Source organism: Scardinius erythrophthalmus (assembly GCF_964197995.2).
Source record: "Scardinius erythrophthalmus genome assembly, chromosome: 7".
NCBI lineage: Eukaryota > Metazoa > Chordata > Actinopteri > Cypriniformes > Leuciscidae > Scardinius > Scardinius erythrophthalmus.
In genome coordinates, this window is record NC_138227.1 from 9023124 (window position 1) to 9051105 (window position 27982).

At 38.1% G+C, this 27982-nt stretch overlaps 3 protein-coding genes across 3 annotated transcripts; 2 read left to right on the forward strand and 1 right to left on the reverse strand.

Annotated features, from left to right (window-relative positions):
* The first annotated feature begins 429 nt into the window (after positions 1-429).
* Positions 430-13645, forward strand: farsb (phenylalanyl-tRNA synthetase subunit beta). The gene is made up of 17 exons (XM_081371480.1): positions 430-593; positions 1112-1167; positions 2080-2234; positions 2311-2386; positions 2487-2602; positions 2693-2843; positions 5448-5556; positions 5703-5773; positions 5936-5997; positions 6081-6132; positions 6993-7054; positions 8112-8319; positions 8419-8499; positions 11547-11639; positions 11755-11872; positions 11943-12095; positions 12981-13645. The coding sequence occupies exons 1-17, from the start codon at positions 536-538 to the stop codon at positions 13130-13132; spliced, it is 1773 nt and encodes a 590-aa protein (XP_081227606.1). The 5' UTR covers positions 430-535; the 3' UTR covers positions 13133-13645.
* A 1490-nt stretch (positions 13646-15135) lies between these two features.
* Positions 15136-24390, reverse strand: sgpp2 (sphingosine-1-phosphate phosphatase 2). Its single transcript, XM_081370358.1, has 5 exons — positions 24027-24390; positions 23029-23190; positions 22260-22439; positions 19732-19821; positions 15136-17887 (listed from the first exon to the last, which is right to left on the reverse strand). Exons 1-5 carry the CDS (start codon positions 24264-24266, stop codon positions 17324-17326), a joined length of 1236 nt encoding a protein of 411 aa, XP_081226484.1. The 5' UTR covers positions 24267-24390; the 3' UTR covers positions 15136-17323.
* Positions 24391-26855: 2465 nt separating this feature from the next.
* rnf228 (ring finger protein 228) lies at positions 26856-27684 on the forward strand (the record flags this gene model as incomplete). The annotated part of the gene is made up of 1 exon (XM_081369695.1): positions 26856-27684. Exon 1 carries the CDS (start codon positions 26950-26952, stop codon positions 27682-27684), a length of 735 nt encoding a protein of 244 aa, XP_081225821.1. The 5' UTR covers positions 26856-26949.
* Between the last annotated feature and the right edge of the window lie 298 nt (positions 27685-27982).

Sequence of the window (27982 nt, forward strand, 5' to 3'; positions counted from 1 at the left end):
ATGATACACCTTCCAATATCAATGACAACAAAAAACATTTAATTTCTTTATTAGAATTATTTCTTTATTTGTTGTTTGTGTCACTCAGTTATGTTAAGTGTAAGATAACTAGATCTATCTATCTATCTATCTATCTATCTATCTATCTATCTATCTATCTATCTATCTATCTATCTATCTATCTATCTATCTATCTATCTATCTATCTATCTATCTATCTATCTATCTATCTATCTATCCATCCATCCATCGTCCGTCCGTCCGTCCGTCCATCCATCCATCCATCTATCTATCTATCTATATTAAAAAAAAAAAAAAAAAAAAAATTTAATTAATTAAAAAATAAATAAATAAATGCATTTTTTATGCAAGCTGTCATGTCAAGTGAATTTTCAAGGTCCTAGTTGGGACTTTTATTTTTTTAAACAGGCATTTTCTACGTTGTCTCTGGGGGCTTTTATTTTGAAAGAGTGTGACGCTCGATCCTCCTCGATCGTCCGGATCCGATCAGACCCGGTGATCATCCGCTGCGAGCATGCCGACAGTCAGCGTGAAGAGAGACCTGCTCTTTGAAGCTCTGGGACAAACATACAGTACGTGTATACCTTTTATCAGCTGTATAAAGTGAGCGCATTCATTAGTGTGTTGTTGTTAGCAGGGGAAATGTGCTCATTGTGTGAGAGAGAGTGTGTGATTCTGTCGGCTTCTGTGGAAATCAAGGAGGAATATCTTAATAAAACAAGTTATATTCTATAAATCATTTATTCTACTGGCCCATCTTATCATCACTGAACAAATTTATATTGAGACTCAAAACGAATTTAACTTGCATGCGATTCATTTGTCCAGTGTGTCGCAGCGATTGCATCAGATTCTAACACTCTGAGATTTTAACCATTCTACTTAAGATTTTGTCTTATTTAATATGTATAGATTCCCAGTCTGGTGCTATTTGAATGCAGTGATGCATTATTTCTTGTTGTGTTATTTTTATTCTTCCTTCATTTGAAAAGCTCAGATGTCAATCTGGAAGCCCATTGATGACGCCATCATAATGCGACTCATAATTTCTGCTTTAAATAATTTCTTTTATTTTCTATTCGTGTATTAGCGGATGAAGAATTTGACGAACTGTGTTTCGAGTTTGGCCTCGAGCTGGACGAAATCGTAAGTCATGTTTACAAGCTGATTAGATAAGAAGAAATGACAGGCCCTTGTTTTAACAAACATTGAACATTATTATTATTTATATATATATTATATCTATCTATTTATATATATATATATATATATATATATATATAAAGGCATTATATATATATATATATATATATATATATATATATATATATATATATATACATTTATTTGTCTTTATAATATATACATACATATATATATATATATATATATATATATATATATGTATGTATATATATATATATATTATAAAGACAAATAAATTGGTATATATATTGTATCGTATAGTAAGTGCATATTTCATTCTGTAATTCTTAATATAAATCTTAGATACATTTAAGTTTTATATTAAGAATGATATAATGAATATGTATATAAACATATTTAAACATAAATAATTATATATTATAAAGACAAATAAATTGGTAAATTATATATTGTATCTTATAGTAAGCACTTAGCCTATTATTTATATATATATATATATATATATGTATGTATATATATATATACATATATATGTGTTAATAATTATAGAAGATTTATATTAAGAATTGTATAATAAATTATTACCTTACTATAAGATACAATATATAATATACCAATTTATTTGTCTTTCTAATATATATTTTTATGTTCATACAATATATATGTTCTTACTAGAAGTTGTAATTTATGAGATAATATACAAATTTATTTGTCTTTATAAATATAATTATATGCTTATAACAAAGTATTTATTTAAAATATCATCACAGAAATCAGACATTAGTTTTATAATAGTAAATAATTGTTATTTTTATTCTACATTAGTCATTATGTTGATATGGATGTTAGTGCTTCCGATCAATGCATAACTGTGTGTGTGTCTCCGTGTAGACGTCAGAGAAGGACATCATCAGCCGTGAGCAGGGAGACGAGAAGGCGGAGGGGGCGTCTGATGTTGTGCTGTACAAGATCGACGTTCCCGCGAACCGCTATGATCTGCTGTGTCTGGAGGGTCTCGTCAGGGGTCTGCAGGTCTTCAAGGAGAGGTGAGGCCCGTGCCTGTGGCTCTGCTGTCTATCGGATGCCTTTGTGTGTTTGATATGAGTGTGTTGGTGTTTCTAGGATGGAAGCTCCCCGGTATAAGTGTGTGAGTCCGGCGGATGGAGGAGAGCCTCAGCGGCTGGTCATAACTGAGGAGGTTCGTATCAGTGTCATATTTCACTTTAGAGGTTTCATTATATTGATTTTCTTAAGAGCTCAAGTGCAGTGTTGTAAACGATGCTTTGGTGTTGACGTAGACGGCGTCTGTGAGGCCTCACGCTGTGGCCGCTGTACTGCGCAACATCACCTTCACTCAGGAGCGATACGACAGCTTCATAGAGCTGCAGGAGAAGCTGCACCAGAACGTCTGCAGGCCAGTCCACACACACATGCTCACCGCTGCTCTATGAGACGTTTCACTGCCAGTTCTGATGTTTTTATCTCTGTGCTCGTGTCTCATCAGGAAAAGGACGCTGGTTGCCATAGGAACTCATGATTTGGACACCATCTCCGGTCCATTCACCTACACAGCCAAAGCGCCCGCGGATATCCGCTTCACACCGCTCAATCAGAGCAAAGAGTACAGCGCCACTGAGATCATGAGTCTCTATAAGGTGAGATCTGATTGGCTGTTATGGACAAACCATGGGATGGATGGATGGAATGACAGTTGATAATAATTTCAAATAATAACAGTAAATTATGCATAACTGCATCCAACTTGGGCTTGACGTTACCTTTTTTGTTCAGCAGCCACTGTGTCTAGTGGTTTTGCACTCAGCATTTTTACTGGCCACAATTAATCGATACCACGTAGTAAAACTGCCATATAGATATTTTTAGGGCTGTCGCAGTGAAGGAATTTAATTTTGAGTGGTTCAGTAGCGCGATATGTGATATTATCGCCATTTATTTATTTATTTGGATTTATTTATATTTATTTGTTGCTGTATAAATAAGTGTTACGATGTGGTCAGCATGCACGAAAACGAGGACATTTTCAGTAACCAATGTAGCCGAAACTAAACAGCGCCTCTGCGCATTGAAAGGCTGTCACTCAGCGTGCACATTGTTACGGCAACAGTCTTTGAGTGAGTGAGTCATTAAAGGGTTAGTTCACCCAAAAATGAAAATTCTGTCAGTAATTACTCACCCTCATGTTGTTCCAACCGCGTAAGACCTTCGTTCATCTTCGGAACACAAATTAAGATATTTTTGATGAAATCTGAGCCATGTTTCACTCCTCCATAGGCTTCTATGTGACCGAAACTTGCTGGCCCAGAAAAGTTATTAAAGAGATCGTTAATATAGTCCAAGTGACTCCAGTGGCTCAATCTTAAGTATATCAAGCGACGAGAATACTTTCTGTGCGCAAAAACAAATAAAAATAACGACTTTATTCCACTTTTCATTTCCTTCTCTCTGGGCCTCTAGTTGGTTCGCGTAGTCTTTTTGCGCACAATGCGTAGCGCGTCTGTGTTACACGTCACCACGTAGGCTCACTATTGGCCGACGCCGGTCATGTGTGTGTTGCGTGATGACGTGCAACACAGACGCGCAGCGCAAAAACACTACGAGGCCCAGAGAGAAGGAAATGAAAAGTGGAATAAAGTCGTTATTTTTGTTTGTTTTTGCGCACAAAAAGTATTCTCGTCGCATGATAAACTTAATGTAGTGCCACTGTAGTTACTTGGACTATTTTAACGATGTTTTAATAACTATTCTGGGCCGGTGAGTTTCGGTCACACTGGAAGCCTATGGAGGAGTCAAAATTCTGTCAGATTTCATCAAAAATATCTTAATTTGTGTTCCGAAGATGAACGAAAGACTTACATGGTTGGAACAACATGAGGGTGAGTAATTACTGACAGAATTTTCATTTTTGGGTGAACTAACCCTTTAAAACGTTCATCCAACGCTCAACGAACACGTTCAAAAACGCTGATTCATTAAAAGATAGATGTAGTGAAAAAGGTGTTAATTATTTGTAATTTTGAGCTCCACTTTTCAAGGCTCAGCTGACCAGCAATGCATCGCATGGGTAACGCTGAAGCTGATGCTCACTTAATAGAGAACAATGGCATTGATTCAATGCGTGACTCGCTGATTTTTTTTTTTTGCTAACCTTTGCTGTCGCTGATGCCATTTATGGTAAATACCCTTAAATGTTAAAACGACAAATGTTAAAAATTTCCTTGGACACGGCAACCTTTTCACGAATATACTGTATATGACTTGACCTCAAAGACAAACGCAGGTAATCGCACGCGCTCAGTCGATCTCTCATTCACTGTCTTGTAAGGCTGAAGTGCAAATCCACAAAGCCTTTGTACAAATCACCATGATAAACAGCCTTATCATTATTAACTTATTTGACATTTAATACACATGCACTAAGTTCGAAACAAGAAGGCTATAACCTTATGAAAAAAGAAAACACGCAAATATGGCGGTTACTTGCATTCCTCTGTGGTTGGCTTGACAATATTGCGGTTATCGTGACAGCCCTAGACATTTTTAATATTATCTCATAATTTTGCAGCAGGTATATTAGGCTACTGTCACTTTAAGACCTGATGCACACATGCTTTACACTGTTACACATTTGTTTTCTTAAAACATAACTGACTGTGTTGATTTGAATACTCGTGCATTGAAGATTTTTATAAAATAAATAAATTGAAGATTTATTTTTTTTTTTACATGATTTTGTGTCTGTTTAAGTGCAATAAACGGCGAATAAGAACTCAATTTAGCACTGAGAGGCGGATTTATGTGCCACACTTTGGATTTGAGCACAAAATCTGCAGGAATGAGTGAAATGATGCGCAATACACGCTATCCCAATCCCTGTAACAACAACGATATTCATCCGGAGCAAATGTGCTTGAAGGGAGGCGGGTTTGTGTGTCGGCTTGCTGTCGAAAAGATGAGAGAGAGAGAGAGAGAGAGAGAGAGAAAGAGCAGCTGCTATCATGTATCTATTCTATTATATGGAAAATGAATATTGGAAGCGTTTCAGATATTGATTCAATATGTATCGAAAAATCTATATTTTTGACAACACTACATTGCACTTTATTATTTCAGATGTCTTTTTAAAAGACTACAAAAAATGTATATATTATTGATAAAATTCAACCTTCCGAAGTGGTTAGGAGTGACTGCGTTACACGCCACGGCTGAAATCTTTTATGAATACATTTAATGTCTTGCAGACTGACAGTCATCTGAGGCACTACCTGCACATCATCGAGAACGAACCTCTCTACCCCATCATATATGACAGTAATGGAGTCGTCCTGTCGATGCCGCCCATCATCAACGGTGAGTTAAAAACACACACACACACACACGGATAGAAATGCACACAAATACTCCATATCTTTCTGTTCATCTTTAAGCTTTGTGATTTTGTTCTGCAGCTCGATCTGTTTAAGTTGTGTATTTCTCTCTCTCTCTTTCTCTCTCAGGGAACCACAGCAAAATCTCATTAAACACAAAGAACGTTTTCATCGAGTGCACGGCCACAGACCTCACAAAGGTAAACCGCTGACGTCAAATATGAGCTTAGATTCTGTTAACTGATGCAGACCTATATATGGGTATATTTTGTAATTATATATATTGTAAAATCTCTGTAGCCTGAGAGACTGGAACTACAAGGTGCTTTTAAACATGAGAAACATGTTCTGTGTGTTTGCAGGCGAAGATCACGCTGGACATGATCGTGACCATGTTTAGTGAATACTGTGAGGAGCCGTTCACGTGAGTGCCGCTGTACAGACTCAGCTGTTTTATACATCATTCAGTGTTGTTCAGCACTGAGATGTGCTTGTCTCTTTATGCAGGGTTGAGGCGGCTGAGGTTGTTTATCCTGATGGCAGATTGTGTGTGTATCCTGTAAGTATTCAGTTTTTAACTTAATAATAATAATATAATGAATATAGAAAAATGCTACCTGTATATATACACTACTGTTCAAAAGTTTGGCCTCAAAGAGTGTTTTAGTTTTTTGAAAGAAGTCTCTCTTGTTCACTAAGGCTGCATTTATTTGACCAAAAATACAGTAAAAACTGTAGACATGTTAAATATTATTACAATTCAAAATATGTTTTCTATTTAATTATATATTAAAATGTAATGTATTCCTGTGATCAAAGCTGAATTTTCAGCATCATTACTCCAGACTTCAGTGTCACGTGATCCTTCAGGAATCAGTCTAATATGATGATTTGCGGCTCAAGAAACAGTTTTGTTTATTATCAATGTTGAGAATAGTTGTGCTTCTTCATATTTATGTGGAAATCTTTTTTTATTTTTTTATTAGCTGAATTAAAAGTTAATATACATATTTTGTAATATTATAAATGTCTGTCACTTTTGATCAATTGAATGCATCCTTACTAAAAATAAGTATTACTTTCTTTCTTTCTTTAAAAAAAAAAAGCCTTTCTGACCCCAAGCTTTTAAGTGGTAGTGTATATGAATTAAAGAATTAAAGACCATTACATGCAAACCTTACATTTGTCCTGTAAACATGTTTTTGGTTTATTTGTTAAAGAACTGTCTAAATCATTTTTGTTCTTCTGATAAACTTACTAAAAAAGTTAAACCCTAAATATTAAACCCAGATTAAAAATAACATTATCTTGGCTTTAAGGAACAAAGCTTATTTTTATTATTATAATTATTATTATTATTATATATATATAAAAAATTTGGCCTTTTTTGAAAGTCATTCTGTTATTTGCTGACATTAGGAGCTGGCGTACAGGACGGAGACGCTGTCTGGGGACTTCGTCAACAAAAAAGTTGGGATCAAGTGAGCATATTTTAAACATCTGATTTCATTAGAGCACATGTCAAACTCTTGCTTGGCAGTTTCTAGAGCTATGAGTCCCAAATTACACCTTTAATAAGGCACTGTTTGAGGCGACAGCTGTTTGTGGTGGTGTCCCAAACCATAGTGGACGTTATCGAGTGCACTGATTCAATCTCATAATGCACCGCAATATGGTGCAAAATCAGCAGCTAGAGAATACCCAGAATGCACTGTGAGGGTCATGTTGAATGAATTCCTGCATCTCGCCAGAAGATGGCGCCGCAGTGAATCATCCATTTTCCAACCGCTGGTCCAGTGTAATATCTCATACAGGGATAAATTCCTTTTTAATTGATTTTTAAACATCAAGCGGCAGCACTCAGTGTGCGGATTCACTCACTCATTTTCATTCACTCCCTCAAGTGGACTATATGTGACCCTGGACCACAAAACCAGTCACATGTCGCACGGGTATATTTGTGGCTATAGCCAACAATACATTGTATGGGTCAAAATTATTCTTTTATGCCAAAAATCATTAGCATATTAAGTAAAGATCATGTTCCATGAAGATATTTAGTAAATTTCCTACCATAAATATATAAAACATTTATTTTTGTGAGTGAATGCAGCACAATCGCGAACTTAAATGGACAACTTTAAAGCAGATTTTCTCAATATTTAGATTTTTTTGCACCCTCAGATTCCAGATTTTCTAATAGTTGTATCTCGGCCAAATATTGTCCTATCCTAAAAAAAATCATACATCAATGAAAAGCTTATTCAGCTTTCAGATGATGTATACATCTCAATTTAACAAAAATTGACCCATGTGACTGGTTTTGTGGTCCATGATCCACATATTAGAGAAGTAATGTAGGGAATAGTGAATGAGGGCCCTTGATTCGCTGGTTCGGGTGTGTTTAATTTGGGTTGGAGCTAAACTCTACAGGACAGTTGTCCATCAGGAGTTTGACATCCCTGCGTTAGAGCTTTAACTTCTCAGCTCCGGTCAGTAGATTGAACCCTGATCACACTCTCTGTGCTCGTCGTTTAGTGAATCAGCAGAAAGCATCGCGCAGCTGCTGACCCGGATGTGTTTGAGGTCAGAGGTCAGCGGTGAGGGCGATCACATCCAGGTTGAGATCCCGCCCACACGCTCTGATGTCATCCACGCCTGTGACATCATGGAGGACGCTGCCATAGCGTACGGCTTCAACAACATCGTCAGGAGCACGCCACGCACGTACACAGTAGCCAATCAGGTTCGCCGAAAAACATTCATGCTGACCAATCAAACCTGAGATCATTTTAAAGGTCCAGTGTTTGTTACGGCGCTTACACGTGTGTTTTTGTATTTGCAGCTCCCTCTAAATAAACTGACAGAGTTACTGAGGCAAGACCTTGCAGCCGCCGGGTTCACTGAAGCTCTGACCTTCGCTCTGGTTAGAAATCACTCCTCTCTCTTAAGTTAAAGCTTATATTCTGCATAGTTTTTGCATTCCGCCTCATATTCCACTTTCTATCTGAGCATTAGAATTAAATGGGCAGTTTTTACAAGATTTCCGTATGTAAATTATCTTAATTTTTAGGACACAACCTCGACTCTGATTTCAATTCGATTCAGTATCAGTTTGTTTGGATATATATATCAGGTACATTAAGAAATCCAATAGAAATAAACTATATAATTACTATAATATTAAAGGTTAAAAGTCAATTGCTATTTCTTTTAAGATATGATAATTAACTTATTGTATGCAAATATTTGAATTGCACATTAGGCAGTTTTTATATAAACTTTTTAATGGTATGATTTTCTCTAATTTGTTGTTGAAATATGAACTTTTAAAATGGTAGCTTTTGTATACTTTTGTTTTCACGACAGATTATTCAAACATACATTTAAATAAGACATCACTAGCAAGTTGAGTAAAAAATAAAAAATGCAATAGAGTGAATATATTTAGCAAAATGCTCCTCTCTAGAGGGTTTTTCCTGGCTCAAAATGAGGCGGAGGTGGTAAAATCCTAATAATGTATTTTAATAATAAGGTATTTTTTGTTGGGCATCATATAGCCTAATGTGTTTCCCACATTCATTTTTGTGGGTGTAGCTCGGTACCTCTAGGGGGGTCCGGGGGCATGCCCCCCCGGAAGAAAATTTTGTACATTTTAAAGATAAATTCATTAATCTGGTGCACTTTGAGTCACCCGAATCCACTGTTAAAAATAAATAATCCACCCGCAAACCGCCCATATTCTTTGATTTAGATATCTGCATCTGATCATCACATTACAATTATTCAAATTCTCAGTGTTAAGCATGATGGTAACATATCACACTGAAGTAGGCTGATTTAAAATGAACTTTTATTTAAAATAAAAGTTCTTCCTTTGGCAAAATTACATTTCCTGTTTTTACATTTTTTTGTACCTTATATAAAGGGCATTTCCCCCCTAATTTTATTAAATGCATGCTCCATTTTTCATTTCAAATTCTTAAATTTGATCAATATATTCAATTAAAATAATAAGACACAGGCTGTTACCAATCAAATTAAATAATTTACATTGAAAAAATTATAACTGTATTAAATGAGATTAATTTAAATATTTTTGAATATACAAATAAGGAATGTTGAAAAGAATATACTTTATGAAACTAAACCGCCAGTAGGAGGCGGCAGGCGACCGTCTTAATGAGCGAGTCATTGAGTCATTCATTCAAACGATTCGTTCAAACGTCTGATTTATTCAGAGTGAGGCAGTTTATGAATGGATCATTGAATTTTTGACTCAACCGATTCGTTCGAAACGCTGAATCATTCAGTAATGCTTCAAGTGTTCGTTGCTGTGAGATGCGCGATGGTTCGTGATCTTTGTTTGGAACTATTTTCGCTGCAGAAACAGAACAAAAACTGTCATTGCGTCTAAAATGTAAGTGACTTCATTTTAACTGTTTAATGAACTGTTATGAAATCAGTCTCGGTTTCAGTCTTGATGGCATTCAGGAAAACAGCACTCTTGTCGTGTGTAGCCTAGGCTATTGTTTCTTAACAACATTCTCAACAACATTGTTGCAACATTGTACCGTCAGTACATTAGGTAGGCCTATTATTATCAACTATAGGCTATCAATCGCCACTTACATTAAATTAAATAAAACAGAATCATCCTCACATTTTCGGTGATTCCCTAGATATTTTTTATTTTTAAATAAAAAATTGTTTTAATCAGGGTATTTGTTCGGTTGGACAAGTAGTACAATTCTCTCTCACTTTTCCCTTCAAAAAAAAAAGAAAAAAAAAAAAAAACACGTGTCCCAGACAAGCGTTATTGTCAAGCCTTGATATTTTCCTTGATGGGTTTTCCCTGAAGAGAATTAACGTTACGTTGTTGAAAACGAAAGTAAAAGTGACGCACGTTCATTTCGTTTTACCGTGATGAGAGTTCCGTGTCTTTATTAAACTCAAAACATTATAATTTATCGGTCATCCACCCTCGATTAATTGGAATGGAATGTTTTTATTACTTGGCCCGCCCGACCTGCGGATTATCCGCGATCCGCGCAGCACTATACGGCTTGAGAATGGACACAAGCCGGTAACCGCAACAGAACCATCACGGTGGAAAAACTGTATCTGACCTTGTGACTGTCCGAATTTTGTCGAGAGCCGGAGGCGGCACGAAATTTTACGGAGGCGGCCGCCTCATAATTCTCTATGCAGGAAAAACCCTGCAGTAGTGGCCAAAAGTAATGTCCGGCCAATAGGAAAATTGACATCTTCACCCTTTATTCAAATATTATTAAATGTAAGATTTTGTAAGCATATTGCTTATGGTTGTGCTTGGAGTCAATTGTTTGATTTGTGCTAATAAAAATAATAATAACGGATTATGTTGTTCTATGCATTTTCCTGTGAGCTTTTTTTTCTATGCATTTAATTTTTTTCTGCTTAGATTAAACAAAATTAAACCTGTAGCTGTAGTTTCCTCTTTTTTTGCAAAATAATTTTGTCAGGTAAATACTTTAGTTTACCATTTTGTTCTTCCCTCATATTTAAAATATTTTAATAAATATATATTTTACTTATATTTTTATGGTTTAATTAACATCTTGGGTCATTAAAAACAAACATCCCCTCCAGGACATCACTTTTGGCCACTACTGTATTTACTATCTGTTCTGTTGACATCTTTGTATATATATATATATATATATATATATATATATATATATATATATATATATATATATATATATATATACGATAACACAAAAATAATCCAAAGACAAAAAAACAACACCACATTTGTTTCGTTGTCCTCGTGGCTGAATGCAAAAACAAATATACAGCCACCAATGTTGTAATTTGTTTTGCAAATCAGACTTTTATGGGCAGTCCTTTAAAGTTGGCATGACATGAATCAGAAAAAATATTTATATATTTTATGTATATATACACTCCTTTTTCCCCCTCTCTCTGCAGTGTTCACAAGAAGATATCGCAGATAGACTTGGGAAAAACATAGCAGAAATCAGAGCTGTCCACATCTCTAACCCAAAGACCGCAGAGTTTCAGGTAAAAACAAGATTTTTCTCAGATTTCTCGCATTTGTCCACTAGCGGGTGCTTTCGCAAGTTTAGTAGTAACTCGGACTGAGATTTGACTAACTAAACCTCACACTGACCTCTAGGTGGCGCGCACCTCTCTTCTTCCTGGCCTCCTGAAAACAGTCGCCGCCAACAGGAAGATGCCCCTCCCTCTCAAACTGTTCGAGATTTCAGACGTCGTCCTGAAGGATGAAACAAAAGGTGTGTTTGACGTCCTCAAATCAAGTGATGCGTGCTGATAAACGGTCTCTGAACTTGATCTGTCTCGCAGACGTAGGAGCCCGTAACAACAGGCGTCTCTGTGCCGTCTACTACAACAAGAGCCCGGGGTTCGAAGTCATCCACGGACTCCTGGACCGGGTCATGCAGCTGCTGGACGTCAAACCAGGCCGTAACCAAGGATACCACATCCAGGCGGCAGAGGGTGAGTCATAAATGTTCAAAGTCGACATGATGTCCTTCCTCTGATCCTCTGAGTGAGATCAGTCTGTGCACCTGTTTTATGAGCTCTGAGTCATAATCAAAGATTTATTTTAGCGGTTAATATTTAACAGCGTTTATGTGCGAGCAGTAGGTCAGCAAAATGTAAATGGATGTGTTATAGTTCCTTTTTTTATTACTGGACACTCAGATGCTCATTTCCTCATTTTATTTTCACCTGATGGATGAAAAAAGGCTTAAAGAGGCTGTTTATTAAAATAAAGCAAAAAATAAAATAAAGTAAGCAACAATTATTAATGAATATAAATGTTGCTGACTAATAATAAAAATAATACTAAAATAACCTTGTGCACCTTGTTCCAGCGATACACCAAGACGTATGATAAAAGGTTAACAAAAATGTACTGTTGATTAAAATGCTAAATTGGGTGTTGCATTGTGGTTGTAAATGAATAGGCTTGGACTTGGTGCTGGAAACCCAATGCACAGGACAGTAGTGACACCAGAATATAAATATTCATGATTCTGAAGCTGAAAATACTGAATTATTTTAGACGAATATGCACTCTTTCACTGACTAGATATATTTAAAATAACGTAGGCCACTTTTTACTAGTAATAAAAGACATTTGGCATTATCAGGACCCACAAATATGCATTATTATACATTATATTCAACATTATATATAGTACTGACACTAAAACTCTGAAAACTGAAATTTTTTCTCACACAGTAATTTTCATTTTGGGTGAACTATACACAATACAGATGGTCACTATCCACGATACATGTTGCATTTTTGTATTTGCGATATATTGTGACATGATATATTGTTACAGCCCTATTAATTTATCATTTTTCTTACAGACTCCACCTTCTTCCCTGGCCGCTGCGCTGAGATCTTTACACGTGGCAAAAGCATCGGACACCTCGGGGTCCTTCACCCTGAAGTCATCAGTCGTTTTGAGCTGACCATGCCCTGCTCTGCCATCGACATCGACATTGAGCCCTTCCTGTGATGTCATAATGCAAATGATCTTAGCCACACCCCTCCGGTTCGTCAGTGTCTTCGCTCCTCCTCCAGAAGCCTCATCCACACATTACTGGCTGTTTATCTTTAGGAGAATGAGCTATAGTCACAGCGGCATGTGTTACTGTATGTTCAGAATAAATCACTGTTTTAATAAACCTCAGCTTGTCCACTGCTGGTATGTTATTCATATATAACATATATGTGTCCAGCATATTTTACAACATAGAAACAAATAAACATGGATTAATAAACCGAAACTGTTTACTTTTGTTGGTTTTTGCATGTATTTGGTGTATATTAAGCAATGTCCTCTATTATGACATGCTGTACTTCATCTAAGCTTATACCCCTCATGTTGTGTTCGGGTCGTTTTGACCCTGGAGAGGATTTTCCTTTTCCTGAAAATGCTAGTTAACGTTATCGCATTGGAGTAAAACTTACTGACTTTAATCACCCTGGATATAACTACTTCTTAAATAACTAAATCTTTTTCAAGATCAACAAATTCTTGTTACACTCATGGTGTTCCTGGTCAAAAATGACCGGCCTGATATGTTTGTCCGCATGTTTTCTGTCAATTAGCACAGGTTTTATATTTCTTTTTGGATCTGACTGATTGTAAACCTCATTGATCTGAGCTTATATTGGTCAAATATGGTCACTCATTGAAAATGAATGGGGGAGATCGAAAATAAGAAACATTTAGTGTTCAGAAGCCTGTTCACATATTTACATGTGTGGTTGCAAAGATAAAATCTTCGGACCTGTACATGCATGGATACACACAACCCCACACACACACACAAACACACACGTTCATGTACACAAACAAACTATTTTTGAGTTTTACAGGCATTCTTTTTCACAGAGATTATCTTTATCAGATCAATGAGGCCTATGATTAAACAGTTTCAAAAATAAAAACCAAACCTTGAAAGAAAACAAGTTGACAGAAAGACTGAAGTGTGAGCATTATTTTTATTTTTTTGGATGGATGGATGGATGAATGGATGGGAGGGATTGATTGGATAGATGGATGGATGGGATTGATTGGATGGATGGATGGGATTGTTTGGATGGATGGATGGGATGGATGGATTGATTGGATGGATGCCCATGTTCCTTTCACCTTCCTTACAGAAGAGGAATCACAGACTCACATAAGTATGCAGTAAACAACATTGAGACAGTGCACTTACTCACATGCTAATGATTCCTATCATGGCTGAATAAAGAATGAAGGTGTGTTTACCTGCATGTCTGTTAAAAGCATGTTGAGCGTGTCCGCATGTGTATCAGGGTGTTGAACAACTCCAAATGCACTGATGTTAGAATGCCTGTGTCTGACTACAATCAATCACAGGTATATTGAAAGTGGCTTGTGCATGTGAATATATTTCAGCTGTAACTCATTAAACAAGAGTCTAGATCAGTGATCAACTAACCAAAACCTGATGGTTTGAGATGGCAGATGAGAGGAAGTGTCTGGTTGAACAGGTTATCAGACGGACTCTTATCTGATTTCCAGCAGATATACGGTCATAGGCAAAAGAGTTTGCATGCATTTGAATGAATGGTTTTCATGATATTAAAACCCTAAAGCTTCAGTTTATTTGGTTTTATATGTTCCCATACTTCCATTTGTATTGTTTCATATATTTAATGACTTTAATATTATCCTAAATATGTGAAAAAGTTGAGTAGGTGTGTCTAAATGCCTTCAGTGTCTGAACTACAACCGTAAGAATGAAAGTGATAAGAGGCTATTATGTGTGTGAATAGACTATTATGGGTGAGCTTTGTGTGTGGAAGGATGGTCTGTGTACACTGTATTTGTAAGGGTTTGTGGTTACATGAGAGGCGTGTTTGTGGTTTCTGTAGTGTTTAGTGAACTGGTAAACCGTCTACACAGCAAACATTCCTCAGCACATCAACACTTTAAAAATGCAAAACAAACAAATGGAGAAAACAGAGAGACAGCCCTTTCTTGAAGCCATTTTTACGGTGTTTATTCATTTCTTTCACCACATCTGTAAAAGCTCATAAACACACATCCTGAGTGTCAAAACCGGCAACTCAAGTAGGCTACTATGTTATTCAGTATTTTGTAATAAATATCAAATGCATAACTATATGTTTAAAAATAATAATTGTATAACAAATATTCGTATAGAGTTGAGGCAGTCAAAGCACTTTATAACAAGTATTACATGTTAGTAAAAATTATGTCAAACATATTCTGTGGTCATGTTAAATTACCGTCTGATGTCACAACTGAACCTTTTTCCTCCGAGACCAGAGTTAATGTGCGGTCACATTTGCCAAATTTCAGCAAAGTTACACAGGCAAAAAAGGTCCATTGTGTATTGTCAATAATGCAGAAAGCACAGAAGTCACTTTCAAACCAAACAACTTTCTGTCAGTGGCGCCAAATTGAACCCGTTGCGAAATCTGTGTGGGGAAAGTTTCACCCTCGCACAAAATTTCCAATTGTAATGAACAGTAATGTGACCGGACCTTTAATCTGAGGTTTTCAGTGCAGAATCAAGTTTCCACGTGACACTGACGTTAGGAAAACGTCAAAAGAAATATCTCATAGCCTATAAAAATGAAGCTCCATTTACTCTTATTACCACTGAAAACATCAACTAGCCGGACTGCTTGTCCAGATAAAAATGCACTTTCAATGGAAGTGCTTTTTTGCACTTTATTACAACTAAAGGCACAAGCCGAATGTAGAAATCAACAGTTTGCCACAGTTCCTCTACATAGAATATAAAGGTGAGAGGCTGTTCTCATAGGCCTATCCCATTTTCAAGTAAGACATGCACTGGATGATCCCACAAAAAAAAGTGCAAAAAAAACCAATGGGGTTTAGGACAGGTCTATCAGTCTGACCAATAGAGTGCTGGAGGGATGATGTCATTTTGTAGGCTAAACAGGAAGTTAGCATCATCCTGGTTCCCTCAACAAAAACCAATAGGATTTTTCCATTGGCTTTTGGATTATTGCAGAAAATATACTCCGTGACCAACAAAGATTTATGATTCTTACACTTTTTGTTCATCAAGATATTCACAAATGAACCTAAACCTAAATACAATCAGCTGAAGTCAAATGCTTCAACGTCATCACCACTGAGCTTCCGAAAAAGACCATTAAAAACACAATGAGGCTGTGAAAGTGTCGTTTAATGTCCCAGACAACCTCTGTAGTCCCATTTAGACACTTGCTAGCAAATAGGCCTAAAAATTCACAAGGATGTATTACTTGTGCATTTTATGTTGTGAAATAAAGCATAAAAATGTATTTTTCAGGCGTTTACCTTTAGCTTGTATTTAACCAAGAATATTCCTTTAAAAATGCAAGTGGAACTACACTAAAACATCCACAAACTGTTTTCAAAATCTGACAAAATGCAGTTGTTTTATGTAGGTTTAACAAATCCTGTTTAATATAAATGCTAGCCATTTCTGGACAAAGGCCTATACGAATTTCTTAATGAGAATTAAAGCTGCACGAATAACGTGTAAAAAAAAAGTTGCGATTTCAATTCAAACATCCACGTGATATCATACTCCTAAACGACAAACGATTCGTCTGTCTATTAAACCTTTGACAAAATCTCACCGGAACATTCACAACATCTGCTGCCGAGACAGAGAAAGATGTGAAACAACTTCACAAACAAGTCTTTTTAACCTCACTGTTTTTGTTATTTCTGTTACAAATATTCATATAATCAGAACTGGGATAAAAGTTTATAGTTCGGATATAAACACTGATGTCTACGGTAGCGATAAAAATAGAGCAAATCGCCTTTAGAAAGTAACATGGCACCTCAAATAATGATAATATAAATTAGATCGTTACACCAGTAGGTGGCGACAAGTGACTGTTAAAAACATGTATTAGTCATTGAATCATCCATTCAAGATATTCGTTCAAAAAACGTTGATTCATCCAGTAATGAAACAGGTGAAGTATTTATGAATTAATGAATGAATCATTCAAATTTTAAATAGACTGCAGCAATTAACACTTTGTCAGAACCTCTAGTAAATTTCATGTTGTATTGGTTTAGTTAGAAAATCTTGATCTGTTTTGTCGTGATTCTCACTTTATCCAGAACCTTGCAGCTCGACTGAGTTCAAACTTGCCTGTAAACACTGAGAAATTACACAGAATTTCCCAAATCCCAAAGTCCCATCATCACAAACACTCTGTTCACCAAGATACTGTTGACCAGTCCGATGGCAACATACGTGCTGAACTTATACGGCACTTCGATCTCCTTCCTCCTGCGTGCGTCGACGTCGCTCACAGACGCGCCGTAAATCCAGCAGAGCACCCGCAGGCTCGCCCAGCGCACCGTCTGCCGGGTCAGGACCAGCATCGCTAACCCCACCAGGAACCGTGCCACACCGAGGCCCACGGCTGCAAGGGTCAGAGGTGGCAGAGTCACTGGAAAAGGCCCGGCTAGGTCAAAGGTCAAGCCCAAACGCTCATTCACCCAGTATCCGACCGAACAGCCCGCACTGCATGCTAAAATAATGGTGGTGTCCCCGCGTGTGGTGGTGTAATGGTCTAGCTCTGGGTACTTGTAGGACAGGAAGAGGGGCAGTGCCAGCGCCACGATGGGGGAGACGGGGCTGTGGAGTTGAAGGAGGTCCACGGTTCCCCAGAACGGGTACGACACGGCCATGATGACGGCTGAAATTACAACGCCACAAATCACATCCTGAGAGGAAGAGAGAGAGAGAGATTCACTTTAGCTTCCTGTCATTAGTATCAGACTCTGTAATTCTAGATTCATGCAGCTCAACCGGGTTTATGTACCGTCATACTGACACTATAATGCAGTTTTTATGGCATTATTATGAAAAATGTACTAATTTTCTAGCTGGTTTTGAGAGTGGTTATGTTGCTATGCAGTTGCTAGGGTGTTCTAAGTGGTTATTGTGTTGCTATGCAGTTGCTAGGGTGTTCTGAGTGGTTGTGTTGCTATGCAGTAGCTAGGGTGTTCTGAGTGATTATGTTGCTATGTGGTTGCTAGGGTGTTCTAAGTGTTTTTAAAAATGTTTCTAGCTGGTTGTAAGGGTGTGCTAAATAGGTTACGTGTTGCTATGGGGTTGCTAGGGTGTTCTGAGTGGTTGTTAATGTTTTGCTATGTGGTTGCTAGGGTGTTCTGAGTGGTTATGTTGCTGTGGTTGTTAGGGTGCTCTGAATGGTAATCTTGTTGCTATGTGGTTGTTAGGGTGTTCTGGTTGGTTGTTAATGTGTTTCTATGTGGTTGCTAGGGTGGTGAGTGGTTATGTTGCTATGTGGTTGCTAGGGTGCTCTGAGTGGTTGCCATGCAGTTGCAAGGAAGCTGTAAGTGGTTGTTAAGATGTTTCTAGCAAGGGTGTTCTAAATGGTTTACATGTTACTATGTGGTTGCTAGGGAGCTCTGAGTGGTTGTTAATGTGTTGCCATGCAGTTGCTAGGAAGCTGTAAGTGGTTGTTAAGATGTTTCTAGCAAGGGTGTTCTAAATGGTTTACATGTTGCTATGTGGTTGCTAGGGTGCTCTGAGTGGTTGTTAATGTGTTGCCATGCAGTTGCTATGTGGTTGCTAGGGTGCTCTGAGTGGTTGTTAATGTGTTGCCATGCAGTTGCTAGGAAGTTGTAAGTGGTTGTTAAGATGTTTCTAGCAAGGGTGTTCTAAATGGTTTACATGTTGCTATGTGGTTGCTAGGGTGCTCTGAGTGGTTGTTAATGTGTTGCCATGCAGTTGCTATGTGGTTGCTAGGGTGCTCTGAGTGGTTGTTAATGTGTTGCCATGCAGTTGCTAGGAAGCTGTAAGTGGTTGTTAAGATGTTTCTAGCAAGGGTGTTCTAAATGGTTTACATGTTGCTATGTGGTTGCTAGGGTGCTCTGAGTGGTTGTTAATGTGTTGCCATGCAGTTGCTATGTGGTTGCTAGGGTGCTCTGAGTGGTTGTTAATGTGTTGCTATGCAGTTGCTAGGAAGCTGTAAGTGGTTGTTAAGATGTTTCTAGCAAGGGTGTTCTAAATGGTTTACATGTTGCTATGTGGTTGCTAGGGTGCTCTGAGTGGTTGTTAATGTGTTGCCATGCAGTTGCTAGGAAGCTGTAAGTGGTTGTTAAGATGTTTCTAGCAAGGGTGTTCTAAATAGTTTACATGTTGCTATGTGGTTGCTAGGGTGCTCTGAATGGTTATTAATGTTTCTAGCTGGTTTCAAGGGTGTTCTAAATGGCTGTTAACATGTTGCCATGTGGTTGCTAGGCTTTTCTGAGTGATTTCTAAATGGGCAGCTGACCTGCAATGTGATATGCTAATCTCCATCTAAAACTACACATTAATGCAATATTTAATGCCAAACTAAAATGATAAACAGCATCTTTTAAGCATGTAAGCAAACGTTTGCCTTCGCATCCACCAATACAACTGTGCTGTATTAAAAGAACTAGAGGTAAAATCTATGGAGACTCTCCAGACTATATGAATTATACAGGAGTTTAAATTTTTCATAATCAAACGCAAAAGTGCATGTCCATTTTAAAGTGTCTCTCTCTTCCAGACTCACCAGAACCGAGTGCATGCCGGTGTAAAGACGACTCAGACACACCAGTGCAGACAGAACCACGGCCACAATCAATCCCAGCTCAAACGGGAACTAAGACGAGGGGAAAAAACACATTATTAAACAAACCGTTCACTCAAAAATCAACATTCCAGCACATCCGTCAAAAGCGGCCATATGTTAATGTAAATGAATCTCTTTTGTGTGTGAGTGAACCATGAGAGAAATAGTCAGTTTATTGTACCAATAAACTCAAAACATCCTCTCTTTTCTTCACCGTCTCTTCTAATAACATCCCTTTCTCTCCTGACATGTGCTCCTCCCACTGGTTTTATTCAGGACTCTGTTAATCACTGACAACATGTGAAGAGTCCGTAGATATTCATGAAGCTTCCCAGCCTCCTCTGTTCTGTCTTACTCCATCCATCTCCCTGTCCCTCCATCTGTCCATCCCTCTCTCCTTTCCTCTCTTTCTTCCTCTGTCAGCTGGGGGTCTTTCACAGGAAGTTAATGAAGAACGTTTTCTGAATGGGCTCAATGGATTCTGGGACAGTAGAGCTCATGTATTATTGACTGGAATGGCCTTTTTTATTCTTAAATCATACACACACAGCTCTCTGGTTTCCTTCACATACAAAGAATCGTTTTTTCAAATCAGTCCATCCTTTTATGGAGCTAAAAGCTAGTAGTCGAGATTTTAATAAGATTTTTAACAGAAGTCTGTTAAATTCTGACCAAGGCTGAAATAAACCGTTTTCTATTTAAATATACAGTATGCTAAAATGTCATTTATTCCTGTCATCAAAGCCACATTTCCAGCATCAATACTCCAGTCTTCAGTGTCACATGATCCTTCAGAAATCACTGAAAACAGTTGTGCAGCTTCATATTTTTGTGCAAACCGTAATTCTTTTGATGAACAGAAAGTCCAGCATTTATTTGAAATGGAAATATTATGTTATATCCTAACTGTCACACTTTCCACACAAATGTCCACTTTCATCAATTTAATAATTAAATAAAAATCACATTATAGAATAAATGTTTTTCTTCAAAACCGTTGGCCACAAATATTGGCACCCCTATAATTTTTTTACGAGTAAAATATCTCTGAAGTATATTATATTTAATGCACGGTGAGGAGGAAAGTTTGAATGGCCAAAGACTTGTGTGGCCAATATAAAAGTGCCAATATTTGTGGCCAACATGTTTTGGAGAAAAACATTTATTTCATATGTGGGGGAATTATGATTCATAATGTGATTTCCCGCACACTTTCAATTCTTTTGCTTCAATGAAAGGTTTGATTTTTGCACATTTTTTGAATGAAAGATCAAAAAGATAAACATTCAGATTTATTTTTTTCCAGACATTTTTGATCATATTTACCAGGGGTGCCATTAATTCTGACCACAGCTAATATATAAATACATTTACAACTAATTCACAACTAATAAAATTACACTCTTAACCAAAATTTTTAGTTTTTTTTTTTTTTTTTTATGTTTTACTTCATCAGAATGGTACGAAATTTTGTAAAGGTTTTGGCACTTGCTATGTGAACGAAAAAAATAAATAAAAAAATCATGGACATCATTGGACAAAAATAGTCGCACTTGTACTGTTTGCACTTTGCAGTCACAAATGACAGCACTGGAAAATAATGGGATGCGAATTTCTCATTATGCAAGCGAATATCTATTGGAAACGTTTGGTACTGCGCCCAAACAAAATTTTACTTCTTTAGATTTATGGCTTTGATTTTCTCAGTTTTACAGCAAAACATGCTTTATATAATATATATTTCATATACAATTTTAAAATAGTATTTTTATGCATTTTGCATAATAAACAAACTTCTATAACTTTTTTTAGTTTCACTTCAGAAATAAGCTGACAAGATTTAAAAAGAGACCAAACTTAAGTCTGTGCTCCAAAGTATTAGTTTAAGTTGAAAATTTTATTTTCAGGTCTATGCTAAAAAAGTGTTTAAGAGGAAATAAATGGATTATAACTATCCCATAAATATAATTAAGTACCATAAAATCCCCTAAAAAATACAAAATATTAAATAAAAAACATTAACAAGCTAAAATATAGTACATTCGTCTCATTAAAATATGTTTTTTTTAAATCTGTCATTTTTGACCGCCACACAAGCAGAGGGTTAAAGGAGGGAATGCAACTTTACAGTTCACTAATACAGTTTTACAGTGCTTATATACGTGTGCGACTGTGTGGCCTGTTTTAAAATCGAAGCACAGATAAGTTAAGAGGTTTAGACTTATAATTGACCCAATATTTGAAAACACTGTCAAGACTCAAAGTGTTTGAAAGCTGATGGATGGCACCGTCTGACTATCACTGACACTGATTGACAGTCATTTACTGAGAGCTCATTATGAAGTCACACAGCAGATGTGTGGGCGGGGCTTGATCTGACTGATGAGACAGATGGCCACGCCCCTTCAGTAAACTATGCAAAAGCAAACCACATTCAAAACGTTCTCAATGGTGTGTGTGTGTCTGACCTTTACTCTCTCGTGAGCACTGAGGAGCAGTGTGAATGAGATGGCTGTTGCTGCCATGGCGTGTGTGGAGGGCAAGCCGTACTCCGCGTCCACACGAGTCTCCAGTTTAACCACAGGGGGAGACGGAGGACGGGGCAGCTTTAAAATATCCTTCATCACCTGCCCGATGTACATCACCACCTGAGGAGAGAGGAAGGAGATGCGCTATTCTATGTGGTGCATTTTTACAGCTGACCGATTTCAAATTGTGTGTGTGTGTGTGTGTGTGTGTGAGAGAGAGAGAGAGAGAGAGAGAGAGTTCATGTTTTTCTATCACGGTGGGGACTTCAACCTGAATGCACACAGACTCTTGGGGACTCGTGTCACCGTGGGGACCTAAATTGAGGTCCCCATGGGTAAACAAGTTTATAAATCATACAGAATGAGTTTTTTTGTAAATGTAAAAATGCAGAAAGTTTTCTGTGATGGGTAGGTTTAGGGGTAGGGTTAGGGTAAGGAGATAGAATATACCGTTTGTACAGTATAAAAACCATAAAGTCTATGAAGAGTCCCCACAAAGATAGTAGACATGTGTGAGAGTGTGTATTTGTGTGTGTGAGAGAGAGAGAGAGAGAGAGAGAGAGAGGGAGAAAGAGAGAGAGAGAGAGGGAATGTGTGTGTGTGTGTGTGTGAGAGAGAGAGAGAGAGAGAGAGAGAGACAGACAGAAAGTGAGAGTGTGTGTGTGAGTGAGAGTGAGTGAGTGTGTGAGTGTTTATCTCGGCCACTCACCGCCCACACATTGACGAGTCTCCTGCACAGGAATGGGTCGAGGTTCCAGTGGATGCAGGGCAGAAAGCTGATGTAAAACACTTCGTGACCCAGAGCGGCCGACGTCACAAACAGGAAGTAGAACAGCCAGTTCCTCACCTCGTAATGAGGCCTGGGACCATCCTGTAGAGCAACTCAATTAACTGAGTCAAACAGGAATCACAAGCAATACAAATTGACCTCAATATTTATAAACCATAATAATAATAAACCACAATAAACCAGAACGGCATGCATATTTCAATTTAATATATGTTTGTTTTAATTAGTTATTCATGCCATCCTTAAAATAGGCACATGGTCATTTAGGATTGTATGTGTATGTGTATGTGTATAAATGACATGCTGTATAGCTTTATTCAATGATTAGTGTTTTTTTTATGATTTTTTTTTATTTATTTATTTTTTAGAAAAGCCTTTCTAGGGACCTGAGAAGCAAATTAGCTTATGCTATGTGCAATACATATTTTCCATTTTTCGACTGTTACTCTTATCAGTGACATTTTTTAAAATAAGACATTTAAATAACTGACAAGTAAGCCTGATGAAAATCATAATATATATATATATATATATATCTGTGATCCACCACATATCAAACAAAAGTTAAACTTTTTCATAGTTCACCCAAATTCTGAAAATACTAAATTTGAATCCACATTAAAAGCTGATATGGTATAAACATTTAATATTTTTAAGTATGTTATTAATACAAGGTATAAATTTGAGAGATCTATTTCAGTTCATATATTAGGCTACTGTATATATAAGAAACAAAAACATATTTTAAAAACATGTTGAGTCATCAATTTGTTCAATAAACTTCTAGTCTAAACCAACCAAACAGGAAAATCTTGTCTTTGGCATATATTTTGAAACGCATTGTCTTTGCGTTCGGGGAAACTCGCGGTTTTGATTCACCTGAAAAAAAGAGCGTCTTTTAAATATGATTTACTCACTTTGTGTTCAGACTGTGAACTGATGGATTTGTAGTTGGAGTTGGTGTCGTGCGCTCGGGACGTCCCGTTCGACACCTGTTCCGCTCTGCGCCGCTGGATCGTGACCGGATCGGATCCATTGGCGTTTACGCGTGTGTTCTGAGTGATAAACGAGCCCCTCTCTCTCTGGACCAGGCCGCAGCATCGCTGGAAGCTCACCACCAGCTCGGGGCTGTTCAGGTACGAGATGACCCCCCACATGTCTGAGCTCTGGCTTCCGCACCGGCCCCGCGCGCATTCACAGGTGTGTTTTACAGCTGCAGGTGACAGCGCGTCAAAGTGTGCTGACGTAGAGAAGCGTATGGCTATTCTGATTGGCTAACATGCTTACCCAAGGAAAAGTGTTTGCTTATCTGTCACAGGTGAGTCATTCCTGCCATGTAGCCTAGTAGCAGAGTATAGGATGGGGGAAGTTGCCCCCCTTAAGAACAATATGTGGATTTACTTTTAAATTATAACTTGTTTAGATATGTTTAGCATGTGCAGGATGATGATGCATCAACCAATGTGTTATTATAAGAATAAGTATTTTATTATTAACAGTATTTTTTATTTACAATTTACTTGTTAAAGAACATCTATTAAAAGAGGGGTAAGTCGCCCACCTCTTTTAAAAAAAAAAGTACTAACAACATGCAACTTGGGGCCTTCTGTGGCAATTCTGGTGGCCCATCTTACCCCAAGGGTCCAATTTCATCCTTTTACTCCACAAATCCAAAAACATAGATGTGTCCACAAATCCCCTATTAACAAATAGACACACACACACCCTTAAAAAAAACTTTAAAATCCAACATAATACAAGGTCATAGATCACTATTTTCCAGAGACACAAAACTGTTTCGCCTGACTAAATCTCACAAATGTTGATATTCAGATGAAATGAGAAAATAAAAAATGACTAGTACTGAGATGAGATTTTGATGAGATCAATGGTCAGAAGAAAAAAAAAAGATATTTTCCCATGTTACCCTATTTCTATAAGTGTAGCCTTTAGGAAACTCTCGGAAATGTGTTCTGGTCAAGCTCAGGCACTACGACCTGATTCGGTTGAGTATTTACACAATGCTCTATATTGCTCAGTCACGGTTATCTTACATGAGGGACACACAGTTGTTCAAAAAGTTTAATCAGAATGATCCAGGTTTGGGAATCCCATGTTTTGCTTTATCCAGGATCAGGTAATCCATCTTCATTTTGAGCTGGATTTTCAAAGCAAAACTGGATTGGATAACCTTGATCCAGATACAAACTTTTCCAGACAGGAAACATCACAATATAACAACAACATTTCTTTTAAACGCAGTGTTACATCGTGTGACGTATTGTTGGTGTTGTTCTTGCCGTCTAATGTTGTATTTTCCTTCTCTGACAGGTGTTGTTGAATGCGTACTCCTGCATTTGCTGGTTATCAACTAAACTCCATCCCTTGGCTCCTGTGGGAATAAAAGCAGCCGAAGAAGCACAGCAAGCAGAAACTCTGAGGTTTCTGTCCCCACGTGGACTTTTCTTTTAGTTTGATGCCAAACAGTTGATATGAGGTGTTTGTTGAACTGGTTCTTTTAATGGTTAAGTCTAAAATATGTATAGGCCTATGTGTGTGTATTAGGCCACACTATGAAACAAACGTTGCATTATTTGATCAGTTTTAAAGTTTTCTTAACCTACATTTTGTTCCTGAAATCCACCACATACCCTTTGACTGGGATCAGGAATATGAATCAAGGTATAGGCAAATCTGAAAATGTTTTTTAACATACTAATCCAAATCCAAACCAATACAGGATTACATTTTTTCAACCCATTTTCAAGATTTGATCCAATAATAACGGACTGATCTGATCATATTTCTTCTGAACAACTGGGCCCTGGTGTTTCTGCTGTTAAAACAAACTTCCTGACTGAGGACCATTCATTTGAACATGTTTTGACTAATAAAAAGTAAAAAAAAATGAAGAAAAGTATTTTTAAATAAATCTAATAGTCAGTTTTTTCACATCAGAAGTTACCCAGACAGCAAAACATAGTATCAGCCCAGATCTGGCCCAAATCTGGTTTATGTGGATTTCACACGGTCCAGATGTGGGCCGGATCTGGGCCGACACTATGTTGCTGCCTGGGTAGCAACTGCAAAAACATGTCATAAATGTGATTTCTATCTTTTAAAATTGTGAGATTTATATTATATCCAATATATGAACACACAAGGGACACCGGGGATGTCACATAAAATTAATACAAAAAATTAAAAAAAAAGTTTATTTGATTGAATGGAGGGTGTACGAGAACTCTGGGAATGAATGCACCTGAAATAGTGGGCAAGTCACCTGTTTCTGGGTTATTAGTTTCCATGACAACAACGTGAGCAAGCGTAACAATCAGGTAAATGACTCACAATGGAAAATAAACTGTTAAATGGGCAAATTTTATTTCCATGGTCGGAAATGTTTTATAGGGGGAAAAACATCACCGACATGTTTGAACAGCAAAAAAAGAGTTAAATCTACTGACGTAAACAGCATCCTTCAGCAGAAAGGCTCGTGCCGTTTGACCCGTACGCGTGTCTGATGCTTTGATTGAGGTGTGATTCCCGCGTCCCGCATCTCTCCGGGCTCGGTCGCACACACACATCGGTTCTGGATGAGAGAGAGCAAAGCATTACATCACCTCCCTTCCGGACTGGAACGATAGCTACGGTTAATTATTTAGGCTACTCAGCGTGCACGGAGACTAAAAGAACCGTTTTTAAAAAAAGGCCTTACACAAAAATGTCCGGGTTTAACGGGAGCACGGGCTTTCGCTGACAGGATAAAGAGAAGAAAAGGCGGCGCGCGTGACTGCCTCGCGCCCATTGTGTCGAGGATGTGAGGCAGCGCGAGATGCCATGGCAGATAACGGGTCGGAGCCGCCTGCTCTCCCGGCACCAAAGGCGTTTCCCTACGAGGAATACGAGTGCAAAATCTGCTACAACTATTTCGATCTCGACCGTCGCGCGCCCAAGATCTTGGAGTGCCTACACACGTTCTGCGAGGAGTGTCTGCACGCGCTGCAACTGTGCGAGGAGCGGCCGTGGCGCATCAGCTGCCCCGTGTGCCGCCACCGCACGTCCGTGCCCGACTATCGGATCCAGAACCTGCCCAACAACACCAAGGTCACAGAGGACTTCCCTCTGTACATCGACTCGGACCCTGTGCCTCAAGATGCTCTTCCGCCGCACCCGCCTCCGATGCACCCGGCGCTCGTGGCGCTCAGGCGCGAGGAGGACGCGTCCATCATCGCGTCCACCACGACGGTGTCCACCGCGACCACGCTGTCTCAGGACTCGGTCTCGCGCTACGAGAGCTGCCGCAACTGCAGGCGTCTCGCGCTGACGACCGGGTGCGTGTGCGTCATCTTCTCCTTGCTCTCCATGCTCGTGCTGCTCTTCATGGGCCTCATATTTGTGCACAGCCACGGCGGGCCGCCCTCGCCCGCGGGACCCCTGTGTCTGTCGATCGCGAGCATCCTCGCCATGGTGTCTGCGATGGTAACGTGGCTCCTCTACTGGCTCAAAGACAGACCGGAGCACGAGACGGGCCGCTCCTCTGCCTCCACTAATGCCAGTCGGAGAAACGCGTGACAGAAAATCTGCATCAAGCCCTCTCAGCTTTTATTGCTTAATAGGCAACCAAGTAGTTTCTTTTTATGTTACTATCAGTATCTTTTATAATAGTAGGCATGCACAACTACAGTAAATACCAACAATTTTCACTCAGAAATTGCAAGTAAATTTCACAAATAATTGATTGAATTGCACAAGAAATTTTGAAGTAGACAGACTGGAATATTAGGCTGTTTTCTTGCAAAATGCTCCAATATTTTTTGCTTTATCTACAACTTTGACAAAATTACTTTTCAACAGTAGTGTAAAAAATTAT